This window comes from Pomacea canaliculata, linkage group LG4 (assembly GCF_003073045.1).
Source record: "Pomacea canaliculata isolate SZHN2017 linkage group LG4, ASM307304v1, whole genome shotgun sequence".
Taxonomy (NCBI): Eukaryota; Metazoa; Mollusca; class Gastropoda; order Architaenioglossa; family Ampullariidae; genus Pomacea; species Pomacea canaliculata.
Genome location: NC_037593.1, coordinates 31497897 through 31515194, shown reverse-complemented (window position 1 = coordinate 31515194; position 17298 = coordinate 31497897). Strand labels below are relative to the sequence as shown.

The 17298-nt window shown below is 41.6% G+C and overlaps 1 protein-coding gene across 1 annotated transcript; it reads right to left on the bottom strand.

Annotated features, from left to right (window-relative positions):
• Positions 1–2220: 2220 nt before the first annotated feature.
• Positions 2221–8523, bottom strand: LOC112562893 (structure-specific endonuclease subunit slx1-like). The gene is made up of 6 exons (XM_025236478.1): positions 8128–8523; positions 7175–7226; positions 5902–6157; positions 4579–4712; positions 4111–4323; positions 2221–3849 (listed from the first exon to the last, which is right to left on the bottom strand). The coding sequence occupies exons 1-6, from the start codon at positions 8298–8300 to the stop codon at positions 3790–3792; spliced, it is 888 nt and encodes a 295-aa protein (XP_025092263.1). The 5' UTR covers positions 8301–8523; the 3' UTR covers positions 2221–3789.
• Positions 8524–17298: the final 8775 nt, after the last annotated feature.

Sequence of the window (17298 nt, the reverse complement as noted above, 5' to 3'; positions counted from 1 at the left end):
TGATGGCGCCGTCTGATCACCACTCGGGTGGTGTGTCGGGTGGTGTGTCGGGTGGTGTGTGTGTGCAGTCTTGCGGATATCTCCTGCCTACTTGAAGAACGTTCTGAGTTCTAAAACATTGGGCTACTTCCAGGAGTAGTTGGATTTTCCACAATCCCCGGGCACATAGCTTTTATTTCCTCAAATTTCTTTTCACTTTGAAAATAGGTATCGATCTCTCTGGGATATCGATTTATTTTAGAAATAAACATGGCGCGTGAAACGTGATAAATTCCATTTCCATGTCATCAACCATTGTCTGGTACTCCTAGAGACTCCACAGTCGTGATATCAAGCTTTGTCCTGGTACTTCAAGAGATTCCACAGTCGTGTACTTAGTGATAGCATTCTAGAGATTCCACAGTCGTGATATCAAGGTTTGTTCTGGTACTTCTAGAAATCCCATGGTCGAGTGGTGTGCGATCAGTTTTAGAGAAAGTCCTGGCTTCGAAGGTTTGCTTGGACCAGTCCCTCCGTCCTTCCAAAAGCAAATGAGCACTGCTTAATTTATCATGGAAGGCTAAAATGGGTAAAAAATGAGGCTCCACTTTCCGTATTGCCTTCCCTGTACTGCTAGGTCGACAGTTTTACCTAATTAGCCTCACTTTCGCTATCATTTACACTATCAATGTTCCTGTTGCTGATATTTTCTTGGTATTTCAATTTCTGTGTGAGCGTTCACCTGTTAGTCTCTTCGCCTCTACAGACACCTATACTCACAACTTGGAAACTACTAACAAAAGTATATTCTAACATATTGATTACATTCGATATTTCCTGGTACATGATAAGGTATCAAAGGGAAGGGTTAGATTGAGAAATATTTAAACACCGTATTTCTAATGGAAAACAACTTCATTGCAGCCAAGGTTGAACACTGCAGACATCCCGGTACTTGTTGTTTTGCACTTCATATCAATGATCTCTCAGCACTTTCAAGCATATTGCCTCACAGAAGAGTTCGACAAAACAGGGCACTCCCACACGACCCCCTGCCCCGTGTCCGTTGCCATGTTATGACCCGCGCGCCGTCAGCGACCTCCTTCACACCCTTCACCTCACCGCTACCCGGACAAGGGTGGGTTCTCTGTCGTGTCAAAACAAACCCTGACAGTGCCGGGTACTGTCTGCCAAAACTTAGTAAAAGTCAGACGAGGCGTGAAGGCCTCTTCAGGTGAAGCTCTCTGTGCATAACAACTTTCTTAAACAGAAGCAATTCTCGTGCTCCAAGACCTCAACCCCTCCACCTGACAATAGGATTACAGGTATATCACATCTACTATCAGTGTGTGTGTCCATTGAATCCTCTTCACATGACCACCGACTCCAGATTTGATACCTAGACTAGAATTAGTCTCTTTATTTCATCTTCACCTACCCTGCTAATCTCAGAGCTCCCTTGGTCCTGTCCTTCCCACTCTGTACATAAACATGTACACTGGATCAGACTGCGTTACTTACTATAAATACTCCCACGACTGTCCTCCAGAATCTCTCGTTTCGGCTCTGCATCCAGGTACAAAGATTTAGGAACTGGCGCAAAAGTACTCTTCTGCATCTGAGAAACACCATCAGATGTATCCATTTCTTAAGAACAGAACTGAGGAAGACATCTCATAGTAACCAACGAATCTGTTACAACACGTTCTATTTACTATGCACGGTGAATATATTTCTCGATCAAATAATGATATCTATACTCGTGATCACGCTTTGCAGAACCTTGAAACTAAAGTCATCCATATCTGAACAACATACTTGAAACACTGCAAATTTCAACAAGACGACAACATTTGTGCCCCAGTCATTGTTAGCAAAGTCAGCAAAGGAAAAATCGAACCGCGTGGTATTCTGCCTGTGTCTTTCTTTCACCTAATTACGGGGAGGCGGGTAGTCATTTTACAACGGGCTGGACCGGTGGCGATTTTTAAAATAATTTATCGGCGCCGGTTGAGAAATTATCTCATGCGGCCTTGCTTTTTATGTGTCACTTATGGTTTAATGCACTCTGGCTTCGTTTCTGCGACTGAATAAAAGCTGGAAGCATTAGGATGGGTACATGTTGAACTTTTTCTGTAACACAAATTAAAGGCCTTTTTACTCAAACTGCCACTGGACAACCAGAAACTCACCGGAATGCATCACACACACACACACACAAATAACTGTCAAAATACTGTCCCCTCTTCCACCTTTAGTACATACAGCATTCCTTAATTCACATTCATAGAAGCATAGCTCAACAGCAATTTATCAATTCATTCACAGCATAAAATTACAAGAATTCTTAAGATATTAACATTACAGTGTTGTACATGCTAACAACAAACTACAAGTCCTAAGATCAAGATGGTTCTAAATCAGTTTTCACCAGTGAGAACAGGGAGGACTTTTAAAAATACAAAAAGATCTCAAGCGGTTGACTGAGGAGGAGAAAAAGATTCAGAGGTTCAACCTGGAGAGTAATCGAGAAATGTATGGCGAGGAAAGCAAATTCTCCCTGACCAGGGTTACTGTCTAACAATTGTAAAGAAAAAATTGTTTCTTCTTTTTGGTTGTACCAGTCATCACTTTGAGTTGTTTCTTTTCACATTTAGATTAATTTTACTTTTGACATGTTGGCTTGAAATAACCGCTAATTATTAGTATTTTTATTATTTAGTGGTTAGTAATAATGTCTGTGGACAATTTGGTGATATTACTACTTGTCAAATGTATTCATAAGGGGAGATCACATGTTTTTACCTGGTTTTTGTCCTTCCAAAGTTCCCTGCTGTGGTTTCTGGCCCATTGACTTATGCCTTTGTTGTCCCCATTATTTGTGTCAACCACAAGAGACTGTGCATTCCATTTTTACAAGACTGACCAGTTTGCTAGATATCAGGACTGAACTGTCAAAGGTTCCTTAAACCTTTGAAAAACTCAACTTATTTGAGCCAGAACAAATTCTGCATGTACAAGGATTATTCTGTTTTTCTGAAAGAAAGAGATCTGCTAAATGTGAACAAACTAATTAAATGTGAGATCAAGGGTGCTTTTTGTACTCTGACTGTGGAAGGGAAAGTGCTAAAATAATCAGAAGATACTCAAGCTAAGTAGAACTTGTTTCTAAAGCAAATTCTAAATGACATTGAAAGACAGTTGATCTTGAGGACATATCTAGAATTCATCATCAGGTATGAGATTTCTCAGGATGACAAAAGAAACAAACCATGACTTGCCCAGAAATCTGTCATTTAATCTAGAGATAATGCCAGAGAAATTATAGGTGACCAAGTTGCTTGTGTTTGATCATGTACACAACAAACCGAACTCACCGATCATTGCTTTAGCCATTCTTTAAGGACTAAGCTAAAATTTTGAAACAAAGGAGTAAAACCAAAATGGACAAATATTTATATTCATAAAGATTTCTCCTGGAGAGTTCAAGATATAAGAAAAATGTCCCCACACCTGAGAGCAGTAAAGACAGAGGGAAAGAACTACTCTGGTGGATAACTATATTTTGCCGACAGATGACGAGCTTATGCAAGAAGATAAAACATTGTTATTGCAACAAAAACAATCCATTCATTAGTTAAAAGTAGCTCAACAGAGCTGTAAAAAATGTGTTGATTAACTACTGTTGTTCTTTAGCACGTTATATAACATTTTTACTTTAAAATTATTAAGAATCATTCACCACATACATGCTTATGAGCTGCTTAAATAGATCTTGATTGAAACAATGTTGCACTGCTGTTTCTGCCATCAGACTTGGCTCAAGTGTACTTCATCAGCCCAGTGAGCTGCTTGATCAGCCTGACCATTCTGAAACACAGCAGTCGTTAACACACCCTGTTAGAAATCCATTCCCAAATACAGACCACAGATGACAACCAATCTTGTACAGAAAAATGACCACGCAAGATGCCAAGATTAAATGCCATCCACTCTAGTCAGAGATCAATGGCTTGGAATGGGATTTAGAATCTGATACTCTTTATTAGGTAGCAATATCACATGCCTAATTGCAATACCCATACTTAAATGCATTTATCTTGAATAGCAAAGTAGCAAAAAACTACTCACATCTGTTGCTGACTGCGACAGGTTTTGATAGCATCCCCGGAAGTGACGAACCAAATCCCCCCACAACAACGTTTGTTTGCACCCAGGACATGCACCCTGGATAGGGATGAGGTCCATAGTTTGGGCATTGCCAATGAAGCGGTTAGCAAGGCAAATGATATGGCTGACCATCTGGCAGTTTGGCAAGAAGCACATCAGACGCTTGTCATTAGGCTATTGATAAAAAAGAAAGATTATCAAAAATTGTTTAAGCCATCAGTACTAAACTAATCATACCTCTGAGACCATGAAAAAAAAAAATCTATCAAAATTTTGTCTAGAGCAAATTGTTTTAAGCCTGTACATTTAGGGAAGTTCCACAGTCTGAAAGTTGGATGGTCATTTTATGATTATGGATTTGAAGGTTGTTGAGTTATGGCACTGTTATGGCAGTGACTAACAAACATTTTTACTGTTTAAATTAGTTACCTCTAATTTACGGTGGCACACCGCACACACACGATTGTTTCTGATGAGACGAGGTATACTATTCAGCTCCTCCTCAAGTGCACTCTCTTCATCTGCTAAAGGCTTTAGTCTTTTCTTTGGACTGATGCCCTTGTCTGATAAGGAAACAAGATTAAACATCCGTTCTGGGTAGAAAAAATTGCTGCAAGGGTAAAACTTGGGTTTTACATACAATGAAAGGATGCATGGAGATGCTAAAAATTTAGGGTTTGGAAGGAACCATTTACTTTATGTAAATCATGTCTTAAACACAGATCTGGCTGGTTCATGGAGGTTGACCTGCTTTGTTGCCTAATGGCATCTCTGGCACCCTTCTGACATAAGTGTTTTTTCAGTCTCCTAAGTGTGGTTACTAAAATGCTGACATCCTGAATCTGGCAATCATGGCATATAGTTTTGAACCAGAGAAGCGATGAAAAGTTGAGCAAACTGGAAATAAAAGCATGACAGAGAAAAAGTTAACATTAACAGAATTTGAATGCCTGGTCAACAAGACATGAAAAAACAGAAGAATGCCACAACAAAACTGATTAAACTTCTTTCTGAATCACTTGCACTGAGACCAGTTGTAGAAAGCAGAAAGTTTACAAATCTTCACATGCAAAGAGAGTTAGTGCCTCACAGGTACCCTGCTTAAACCAAGAAAAGACCTAAAGAATACCAGTCTATCTCCATCTCATACGCCATGCCATTATGCAGACTGCAACAGTTTTCCATGTTTCTCATGGATCACAAGCTGGAAACCAGGGTCATGCTGGAAAGTCAGAAAAGCTGTTAACAGTACCCCAGCATTGCTTGACACTTTTCTTGTTAAATGAGTCTCAGTGCCAAACCAGGATGTTTTTTGTATTTATTTGCAGAAGAGTATGTGAAAATGGTAGGGAAGCAGATAACTGAGTAGCTAGAGTATTAGCATCCAAGCCTAGAGGTGTGCCAGTTCAATACCCATGTGACACAGCAAACTTTCCCCAGCAATCGGAATCGGGAATGGGTACCTGACTCCACAGAGGGTTAGGGAAGGTAAGGCAGTCCTCAGTCTGAGAAGTGTGACCTCTTAGATATCACTCTCCAATGACCAAAAGATTAGGGGATGGGCTTTATCACAAAACGTAACTTTGCAAATAATAATTCATACTGTCCTTACAAAGATTACATTTAAGAATGGATGGAGAAGTAAGGAATACGAAAATTTCTCTACAAGGCTAGGAGGGATCAGTGTCACACTTTTATGAGAAATGTAATACTTATACACACACACATCTTAGTACCCTGAAAAAGGAATACCTTGAAGAGTTTTGCTGATCACGGGACCAAAAACAACAGGCATGTGTAAGGGCGCAGAAAGGTCTGTGGGGAAGTCCAGCTTGTAATCTTGTTTTAGCCACCGTATGGTCAAGGCAAAGCGATACCAGGGTCCCACTTGAAGAAGAAGACAGGCTATTCTCCATCGATGCTGGAAGGCAGTTTCGGAACGTCTCTTCAAAACAGGGGCATCACGAAGGCGCCTGCATTTATCTGGATTTTGCCAGGCCCATTCAAACTGCCAGATGAGAAAATGGGGGTAGAAAAAGTTAATTTCTAGCATGCAGAATAATGTCACTGCATTAGACAACTATTTATATACTTAAGAAATTTAATATCATCCAGAAATTAGTTTAAGAAAATAATGTTGAACAAGGAATGAAACTTCTGACTCCTAATATATATCTTGATAAAATTTTCTACATTAAATCTATTAAATTTTTTTGAGATAAAAAGTTCAAAAGTTGTTGGCAAAGAAAAAAATCTGTACGATGATTGGTTAGCTTTGAGATGTGTTGCAAAAATATGTTGCTCAAGTCTAAGGGTACTGTAAAAATCTACATGTACATCCAGTAATGGGTAAAGGGAGGGAAGCCACATGATTTTTCTCTGTATTTTATGTCAACATTTTGAAGACATCTTTTACTTGGGTACAATTATGATGTTTTATTTATTTTTAAGCACTCCTAATATAGGCAGTGTATATAGTGAGGTGGTTAAAGTTCTGGCATCCAAATCGAAAGAGAATGAGTACCTGACTTCACAGAGGGCTAGGGAAGGTAATGCAGCAAGGGAGAGTAGATCGGCACCACATGTGAAGCTGGCTCCAAGAAAAGTAAAGTCTCTTATACTTCATTCCCCAACTAATAAAAGGGATGACTTTTAGCTTTAAAATAATTTTGATGATAAAATAAACTGTGTGGAATTTTATGATGTGTAGGGGTTTCAATAAATTAAATAAACCAAGGGAGAGAATAGTAAAGAGTCAAGATCGTCTGACGTGACAAGAGTGGCAGGCCCTGTCAGCTGCCGCGTCTATGTGCTCTCCCCAACAACAGGTGCCGGTCAAGGGATGACTGACTGACATGGCGACAAATGCCAACTGCTCTCAAGCTCCTTGTGCATGCGTACGTACAAAATGCAAGTTGTAAATTATTTTCGCATAAAACATCACCAGCATCTACACCACCCAAACCCCCAAAAGCTAAATTTTAATATGTTTGATTACTTTGTAATTATAATTACATTTACTAACCTGCAAAGCTGAAATGTTGTTTGGAAACCCATGAATAATCAACGCCATCTCCCTGTAAAAGAGAGCAACTATGATGGTGTCCGCCATTATAAACTAGGAAACAAGAATCAACTTGTAACTTGACTGTGCTAAGAACTTAATGCAAAACTGAGTGGACAGAAAGAATGAATAGAACAGCAGGGTTATGTTACATTCTAAACAATAAATTGGATTATGTGCCAGACAAAAATAAACCAAACTTTCATGTTTATTTAATAAGCTTAATAGTAAAGTACAATAAGCACCCGATCATAGTGAAATGCGATGTATTGATAACTTGTCAGAATAAATTAATGTCAGTATCACACTTAGTGCGTTAGCATGTAGGTGGAGTCTAAAGATGAGAATGACTGTAGTAAAGGGGAAGGGGAGATAAAAATTGTTATGGCACCCCTCTACCCCTGAAAAATATATGTTTCAGGGTAATATAGTCCAAAAGTAGCCCACATGCTAAGATCATCACTACAGTGCTTTATTTAGAACAGTACCAAAGCTAAGCCATTAGGACAGGTGTATGTGTGTACTAAATAGTCATGGCTGTGGTTGTGCAATGAAAGTACATTAATACTTAAGTAATAATAACAGAAAATTGTGCATTAGGAGAAATGGTTGTGAGACTATATACTTTGTCTCCAAAAAGAAATTTTTAATTATAAACATATATTTTATAGACTCCAAACAGCTTCTTAATGATGCTTTTCATAGTGGCAGATCTAACTACAAAACGGCGGAGAGAAGTGAAGAGTTTAGAGAACAGCAGTTCCAGGAAGGCTGGGATTGTACATGCTTGTAGAAGTGTTTAAATACTGTCACAAAACTACAGTTTGACGAAATGAAGAAGGCTCATTATTAAATACATAATTTAAACATTTGGTAGGGCTATGTTCTTATCACTGATATGTTGTCATGCTCACCATGGTCCTCGACCACTGGTTCGACATGCTCCTCCTGCTTGTGAGCCTGCATTATGCTGTTTGATTCGCCGATTGGGATTTACTGTGTACCCAATGTATGTTCGTCCTTTGTAGCGCGGATTCAAGGAGCATAGCAAGTACACACCATGAAAGTCTTCAACCTCATGAACCATTTATGTTATTGTCGGCTGCTGTAGCTTCCTTCAGTTCAAATTGTTTCTGGAATGCACACGACCACATAGATCATGGTGTTGAAATGCTGTGTAACAGTCGTGTATTTATTTTTTTAAGCTTTGTCATATTATCGTCTAAATCTACCGTTGTGCCATCGCAAATATAAAACATGAATCAGAATACACAGCATTGGAAAGGGAAATAGTCTGCTCTGCGACCGAATGCGCCATAGAAGGAGGAGAGCTCTACTGAAGGGAGACTACTCTGAGGTCAAGTCATCATGCGAGGAGGAAGCACTCTTCATTTTCTGCTACGGGAAGAAGACACCGTTTTGTACAGCACCAAAGCACCAATTCGATCGCTGCTTGTTACAGCTTATAATCGAGCGCAAGTTTTAATTGCAGTAAATCAAAATTAAAGGCACAAGTAAGCAGAAGGATCGGTCATTTCGCCCCACAGCGTGTCAACTCGTCCCAGGGGGGGGGGGGATTGGTGTTTTACGCCGTGTCAGCAGCTAAGGCTATATTACGGCAAGCAGCCAGCCCTGTAAACAGATGCCACGTGCAGAGAAAGAACAGCGTGCCCGAGACGAGAAATGAACTCAGGGCAGCCAACCTTCACTGTATTGGTGACAGGCGCTAACAGCGCTAACCGTTGCGCCACCGGACCGCTCAACTCGTCCCAGCTGTCACTCAGTCAAGTCGTCCCTTGAGAGGTGTGGCGATCCCCAGCTTTACATGAGCAGCAACGTATTTACTTTTCACAGTGCGGGTGCCCGTTAATTTGTTTTGATTAATCTGCTGGATTATTTTCTTTGTTTTTGAGGGTCTTTTCCTCTATTATTTTTCTTTCTTTTAGGTACTTGGTCCCCCTTGCGACGATTTCGCACTATGGGGGGAGAGGGATAGGGGGAAGGAAACCCCCGACGACCAGCCCTGCGAACAGGTGTCATATACCAAAAAAAAAAAAAACCGTATACGCCAGAATTCAAATGTTTACAATTTACAATGGTACTGATGACATTGGCAAACATGCAATTCTCGCAGACATTAACCCAAAATTCGGTGCCTAAGTCGGGAAAACACAGAAACTTTCTTCAAACCTAAACGAACTTGTACTAAATAGTCATGGCTGTGGTTGTGCAATGAAAGTACATTAATACTTAAGTACATTAATACTTCCAGCCCCTCGCCGCATGGACAGGGCTGGGCCTTCGTCCCTTGTGTCATTTCGTATTACACAAAATTCGGTGCCTAAGTCGGGAAAACACAGAAACTTTCTCCAAACCTAAACGGACTTGTATAGCCAAGAAAAGATATCAATCGTCCACTTTTGACAAAGTAAATTAAGAAAAAAACAGACTAAGCCTTCGTTTGTTATTACTTTAACTTTGTTTTAATGTATGATTTTTTAAAAAATAAAATCAATAACAAAAAGTGTAGTTTTCTATTGTTCAATAAAAGTTATCGGACTTATAAAATAACGTTCGGCCCGCAACTGTGTTTATGTGTATGATGTGAGATTTGCCCCCCCCCCTCCCCCCTGTGATTGAGTTTGACACCCCTGACCTAGGATACAGTCCAGTGATCGTCAGCTCGGCGGTGCAAGTGGATACTGAATCACCTGACTGTATGTGCTGGAGTACCCGATGGGCGGACTGTCCAGACAGTTAAGTGTGATTTGCTGGGAGAATCATATCCGTCCTGCTGACCGTAAATCAGACTTTTTTTCCATCGTTTTATTTATTTCTCTGTTAAAGCATTAAATGTGTTTAACGTTGACCGGACCTTTTCACGAAAATCAACAAAAACAAAATAAGCGAAGTTGAAAAATTGTGTTGACCAGAACACTTCATTAGAGGACAAGGGAAAAGAACAGAGAAAGAGTAAGAGCTAGTATCAGTTTTTTTATTTTGGCATATTTTTCAGGGTGGGTAGTTCAAAACTGTTCTACTTCAATTTATCAGTGTGGTCAGCTGACAAGCATCACGAGCACCGTACAGGGAATATCGCAGGATTTCTCCCATCGTGCAGTTTGTCTGAATGGCACTTTGACCCTCGGCAAAGAACTTCAGGTGGAACCTCACGTACAGGTGCAGGGCCAGCAAGTCGTCCCACTGGTGTATCTCCGCTCCGATAAAACTTGCCGATGTCTACGGGGTTGGGTCTGAAGAAGGAATCAGCGACATGCACAAGATCGGGTTTCTGAAGATACAGCAGGTATGGAACCCGAGTAGAGTGTTGAGCCCACTGGGAATCGTCAAAATCCACGTACGTGGCTAACCACAGTTGTAGGAAAGTGGAGTTCTTCTCGCTCAGAATCATGCCGTTACAGAAGTTCCAGTTAATAATTTCCAATCCCATGACGACAGGATAGAGTCATATGTGGTCCAAGGATTTGAGAACAATTTCATCTGTGTCAAGATAAATCCCGCCATATTCTGGAATCAAGACAATTTGGGAACATGTATTCGAAGCTGAAAGAAAGGGGAACAGCGGCGGCGTTTGGGGGTGGCAAATGGGGCGGCCGCCCCAGGCCCCGCTCTCGAAGGGGCCCCGCGGTTCAGCCCCGAGGTCACCTTTATGAGTTTTTCAACTTAAAATATATTCTGCGTTAAATGGAAAAATGCTGAGAGGGGCTCTTTAAAATACTATTTCTTCAAGATCAAATTCGCCTATCTAACTGTATATAAATCAGTGCTTCCGGCGTCACATCAATAGGGATATTGATACACGTACTCCATTACCCCGGCCCCGCGCGGATGGTCGGCCCCAGGCCCCGCGTATTCCTTACGCCCTCTCTGAAGGGGAAATATATCACAGTGATAAAAAAGATAAAGTACATGAATTGTGCAACTCGCGTGCCAGGATTAAAACAAAGGAGACTTTAATCCTAAAGTCTAAAGCCTTAAATACATGTACATATTTCTGTATGGATGTGTGGATGATTTGATGGATTATTAAAAAGGTAGCATGCTGGTGTCGATGTAATGGTATGCGTGTTTGCGAGTTTTCATTTCTTACCCAGAAGAACTTGAATTCTCATAACATCCGCGCTGTGTTCTACAACATCGATCACGTGACCAAAGATCTGGCGCGGCCTCTGGGATCTGACGTGCACGATGTTGGGCACCAGCTGCAGCAGCGCGCGCCAGTAGGGGCCCTCGGGGATGACGTCAGCGTGAAACAGCACCAGGCAGGGTCTGACGTGGCGAACAGCACTCAGCACGCTGACAAACGTGTACAGGGGCAGGGTGTGTCGTGTGAACCACACGTAGTGCACGAGGCGGGGCACGCGCATCCCCGGGTCATTGCACCACATGGACTGCGCCAGGTGAGCCAGACAGGGATCGTGAGACTCCAGTGTCGTCACCGCCGGTGTAGTATTGAATGCCACCTCCTCGTAATAAATCCGGGCGGAGATGCCACATTCCAGGACAGCCCGACTGCGCATGACACGGGGTATGTTGTGGACTCTCCAGTCACAGGGAAGGTAGTCCGAATAGATCTGAATACCTGCAAGAAAACAGTATTTCAAGAACTTCAAAGTATTTAAATCTCTTATTTAGAAGGACAAATTTCTGTTACCTGTGAAAGCAGAAAATGTTGAATAATGCTCTCTCTAATATAGTCAACTATGGTAGGGGCTTCCAGCGGCAGTTTATCCCGTGTGTAATAGGTCTGATAATGTATAGGTTTCCATGGAATATCTAGTAGGTCTGGGTGCCTCCATACAATTATACCTTTTCCTAGTTTGCAGATATTCTGAGTGTAAGCGACTTATTCAGCTTGGATACACTGGGCAAAAGTTCTTCGTTAATGCGAGACCTGCTCTACTGGACCTGAATTTTGCCAGTGATTTCTTTCTTTTCTGGAAGAAATTATTTAGTTTGACACTTTTGAAAATCATACTAACCGTTAACAAAGACGAACCCTGACTTACTTTGAAAGGCTTTGATTATAGTTGTCATGAGTTGGATATTGACAAGCAGATAAACCATGTAAATGATTGCAAAAGCCAGTAGACAGATTCCGCTCCGTCTAAAAATCTGCACACATCCACATTACAGAATAACTTCAGTTCAAACGTATGTATATAGATAAGTGGACACTGTGGCAAAGAAGCAAGGAGTTGATTTTATATCTGGATTGAATCAGAGATAAATAATTGCAGGTAACATGGCGTCCTAGCTCCAGGAAATAATATTTATTGCCTGTTGCCTTACAGTTATTGATCTCTTTGTCCCCTCTTTGCCATTTCTTATCTGTATTGTATAAGAAACACATGTGATGTGAATAATAACAACGTCCACCTCTGCAGGCCATTCCTTTTGTCAGTAAATGCATTTTTTTTTCGTCTACATGAACGGTATACAGCTTCAAGTACTTAGGAACCACCCTCTCGAAGGACGGCAGCTCCACGCCAGATGTCCTCATCAGTATCGTGACAGCAACAGCAACAGCAACAATGGCTAGACTGGACAGCATTTGGTATAGATATAAGATAAGGTTCACTACCAAGTCCAAGCTGTACAAACCCCTGGTAGTCCAGATCCTGCTCTACGGATGTGACACGTGGAACCCATTTCGCCGACATGGAAAGGATAATCCAGGCATTCAAAACAAGTGCTTGAGGAGGCTGCTCATGACCTCATACAAAGAACAAAGAACAGATTTGCCCTGCCATATTGGATAAACAAGTTTTATGGCTACAATTCTTTTTATCCCGAATACTTCTAGAAACAGAAAAATCTACCATCATTTTCATTGCTGCGATGTTTTGCCTTTTTCTTTTAACTCGAAGCCTTGGTCTCGGAAAACTTGGTACGTAGATTGTGGGGGATATCCGGCCAGTCAGATAGTCTGCGTGAGAAACAATAAACAATGACAACACCATTGCTACAGTTCTGTTGATTATTTTATTAAAAACCATAGTTCCTCAATGGGTAAGCAATGATTTTAAAGACTCTTGGTTAAAACAATTGTCATAAACAAATCTGTTGGGTTAGGAAGGGTTTAAAAGTTTACCATTGACACTTTCTTGCTTTTCACGATACGATGAGCTTTATTCCATCTCTTGGAAAGCTGTACATAGCTCTATATTCCGACATCTCCTGTAAGTAATGGGAACAGCAATAGTCTCAACAACCAAACACGCTTTGCTACTTTACTGAACTGAAGACAATGAAGATGAGTCTCGTTTTCTTACCTAATCTTAGGACGATCAGTATGCCCACTGGTCAGTGTGTGAAGTATAATTCAAGCAGGCGATAACTAAGGGTGTCAACAAGTTCACTGTTTGCAAGTAGAATCGTACTCAGGGTGCTAGTTAAAATCAGAGATACACGTCAGCCAGAGGAAGGTACTTCACCATTGTCGTCAACGGATCTTCTATTTTTGCTACAATGCTGCCTCCTATATGAGATATGATATCTTTCACTTTATCATCGACTGCTGATGACTGGCATGCCTGAGTTAGCTCTGCGTTCACTGGATAATTCAGAACAACTAACTTTTCAAACGTTTTCAGGCAAAGCCATGCAGCAGCAGATGTAGATGTTGTGAATTCCACCACAGAGCTCGTATTCTTTATGCAGGCAGCATGATATAAACTCATACCTTTTCCCTTGAAGTGCGAACAAACATCTTGCATGGCACAAGGCAGTCATCCAGAAACTGGACTTTTTCAAGAATTTCATCCTCTGAAAGTATATATTTATAGAAATGAGACAAATGTAATGAAATCATTCAACGCTATGATAACCTGTAATAATGCTAGTGTAGTGAATCCCAGAACAAACTCAGACCCGACAGAAGGATGACTCTTGTGTGTTAGTACCATTGCTCAGTCCTGCATGTCTAAAACTGCTCCTGACTATTTACAAGAGATCGTTCCTCCATACCAGCCGTCACGTGGCCTGCGCTCAGGCTCCCAGTCACGCTTCTGTCTCCCTGCAGTGACAGACACCAACAAGAAGCGCACTGGAGCCAGGGCCTTCAAAAACGCGGCACCTAAGCTGTGGAATGCTCTGCCATCGTCACTCTCCACCATCACCTCAACTACCACGTTTCGCAAAAGACTGAAGTCTTTAGCAATGGAAAGTACTTTGTGGTCAATACGCTTGTTCATTGGGAGCCAATGAAGGCTCTGTAGGATCGGGGTGATGTGCTCAGTGGACGACTTTGCACGGAAGACAATCCTGGCAGCTGCGTTTTGAACTCTTTGGAGTCGATCCAGCTGAGTAGCAGGTATACCCCACAATGCACTGTTACAGTAGTCTAATCCTGATGTGATGGTAGCCACAGCAAGCGAGTTGGCAGCAGCTTGAGTCAGCATGGGCCGTAGTCTACCTAAAGTCCTCAAAAAGTAGTAGGACTTAGCCACAACAGAACTGACATGGTTGCACATGGAGAGCTCTGCATCAATAAACAGCCCTAGATCCCGTACACAGTCAGCAAAGGCTATGGAGGCATCACCGACCTGCACGGCACTAATGCCAATCTGCTCCCGTCTGGCCCTGGGGCCACACAGTAACGCTTCTGTCTTGTCGTCATTGAGTTTAAGACGATTGCTGGTCATCCACGCCTTCACCGCAACACAACAAGATTCAAGTCGTTGAAGCGCAACCCTAGCCACTGCCGGGTCGGGGGAGAAACTGCTCAGAATCTGTGTATCGTCCGCAAAGAACTGACGTCCCATCTGAAAGCGTTCAATGACCCGTCCAAGCTGTGAAACATATAGCGAAAATAATAATGGACCCAAAACGGAGCACTGTGGTACGCCACACACCAGAGGAACTGCCTCAGAGCTTGCAGAGCCGACAATCACTCTCTGAGATCTCTCGGCAAGATAGGAGGCAATCCACTGCAGTGCAGCGCCCTGGATACCAGCCTCTGACGACAGTCTCTGGAGCAGCATGCGGTGGTTGATGGTGTCAAACGCACTACTCAGGTCGAGTAATACTAACAGCACTAAGTTGCCAGAGTTGACACTACACAGAATGTCATTGTCACACGAAGAAGAGCAGTTTCTGTGCTGAAGCCAGGACGATACGCTGACTGAAATTTATCTAGGCAGCCATAAGTAATAAAATGGGTCATAAGCTGCTCTGCAACCACCATCTCCAGTAGCTTGGAAATATATGATAAATTTGACACTGGACGATAGTTTTTACAGTCGGAGGGATCCAGGTTCGGTTTTTTCAACAAGGGCTTCACAGCAGCTTGTTTAAAACACCGTGGAACACATCCTGCTCTCAAACTGGCATTAATAATGTCCAAGATGACAGGAAATAGAATGTCCAGAAGTTGAATAATAAATTTAGTTGGTACAGGATCCACGGCACATGAAGTTGTAGTTGACCTCGCTACAAGTTTCCTCAAGTAAGTCTCATCAATACACGTAAAAGAAGTCAGCGGAACACCAGCAAATGGCACAGAATAATCTGCCTCACATTCTGGCAACTCACAAGCTGCACTCTCAAGTCCAGCACTAATCTCCTGTATCTTATTAACAAAGAAGGAAGACAGCTGATCAGCAGCTGACTTGACATCCACCTCAGGAAGAACCGGACTAGTTCCGTTCTTACCCAACAAGCTGTTCACAATGTCAAAAGTCTTTCTGGGATTTCCACTCGCAGCCTCTAGCTGCTCCTGCACGAATAGCGATTTAGCCTTTTTTACAGCACAAACATATTTATTTCTGGCTAACTTATACAGCTGTCTGTCAATCTCAAGTTTGGTCTTCCTCCACTTTTTCTCTGCCAGCCGTCTCTGTGTCTTGGCTTCACTCACCCCCTCACAAAACCACACACAATGGTCTATCTACAACAATTTTGCTGACTGCAGACTTATCAAGCAGCTGTAGTAAAGTCTGATTATATAACTCTGCTAACTCATCAACATCTGTGGGAGGATCTAATAACAACTTGGACTGAAGCAGGTCTTCTCTGAAAGCGTTCAGGTCAACCTTCTTCAAATTTCTACACAAAACAGATGTCTTTCTACGCCTTGGTCGAGAAAGATCAGTCACCAAGGACTGCACAAAATGGTCTGAAAGCAAAAAATCCTCGACAACAGCTGACTTGACCAGTGACTCTGATGGCGCACGAATGATAACCCAGTCAAGAATGTGTCCAAGTCTATGAGTTGGTTTATCAATCAGCTGACAAAGACCACGGCTGTCTAAACCAGTGGTTCTCAAAGTGTGGTCCGTGGGCATGTCAGGTGGTCCGCGGCTGACAGTCGTCATATGTCAGCAAAGTGAGGTTTAAAGTGATACATTCCTGGCATTAACATTTTAATTACAAAGAATGAGGTACGTAGTTTTATGTCAACTTATTACTATACTACTGTCACAAAAGGACATTTTGTTTTCAATTAAAATGAAATAAAAGCGGCAATTTAAATTTGAAATTCATAGTACAGAGTGATTTTTAGGCCTTGGTGCTCCGCCATATTTTTTACTTAAGTAAAGTGGTCCGCGGTCCGAAAAACTTTGAGAACCACTGATCTAAAGCCTCAATCAACCGCTTCACATCACTATCTTGAGGTCTATCAAAGTGAAAATTTACATCCCCCAAAATAAGAATCTTCTCCTTTGTGAGTAAACTGTAAATTTGACTGGAATGAGATAAACAGCTCGAATATTTCAGTGATTTGTTCAAAAATTACTTTCTTATCAAGCATATTATCTATCAAACTTCTAAAGAGGTGACAAGTAAAATATTATCTTTTATTCAATTTATTTCTGATGACATCAGTCCACCTTTATACATTCGTGGTTAGATCTATGTGACAACAATAGGATGGCGCAGTGATCTGACATAGTGCAACGTTCACATCCGCTTATGTCATCAAGGCCCAGAATAAATAGAAATACTGTATTTTTATAGCTGACTCAACACTAAACTTACGTTTCAACAGTAAACCGTGAAATTGTCCTGTCTTTTAGCTTGAGATTTTGTAGGAATATGTGGACTTATTGACTGCACTACCA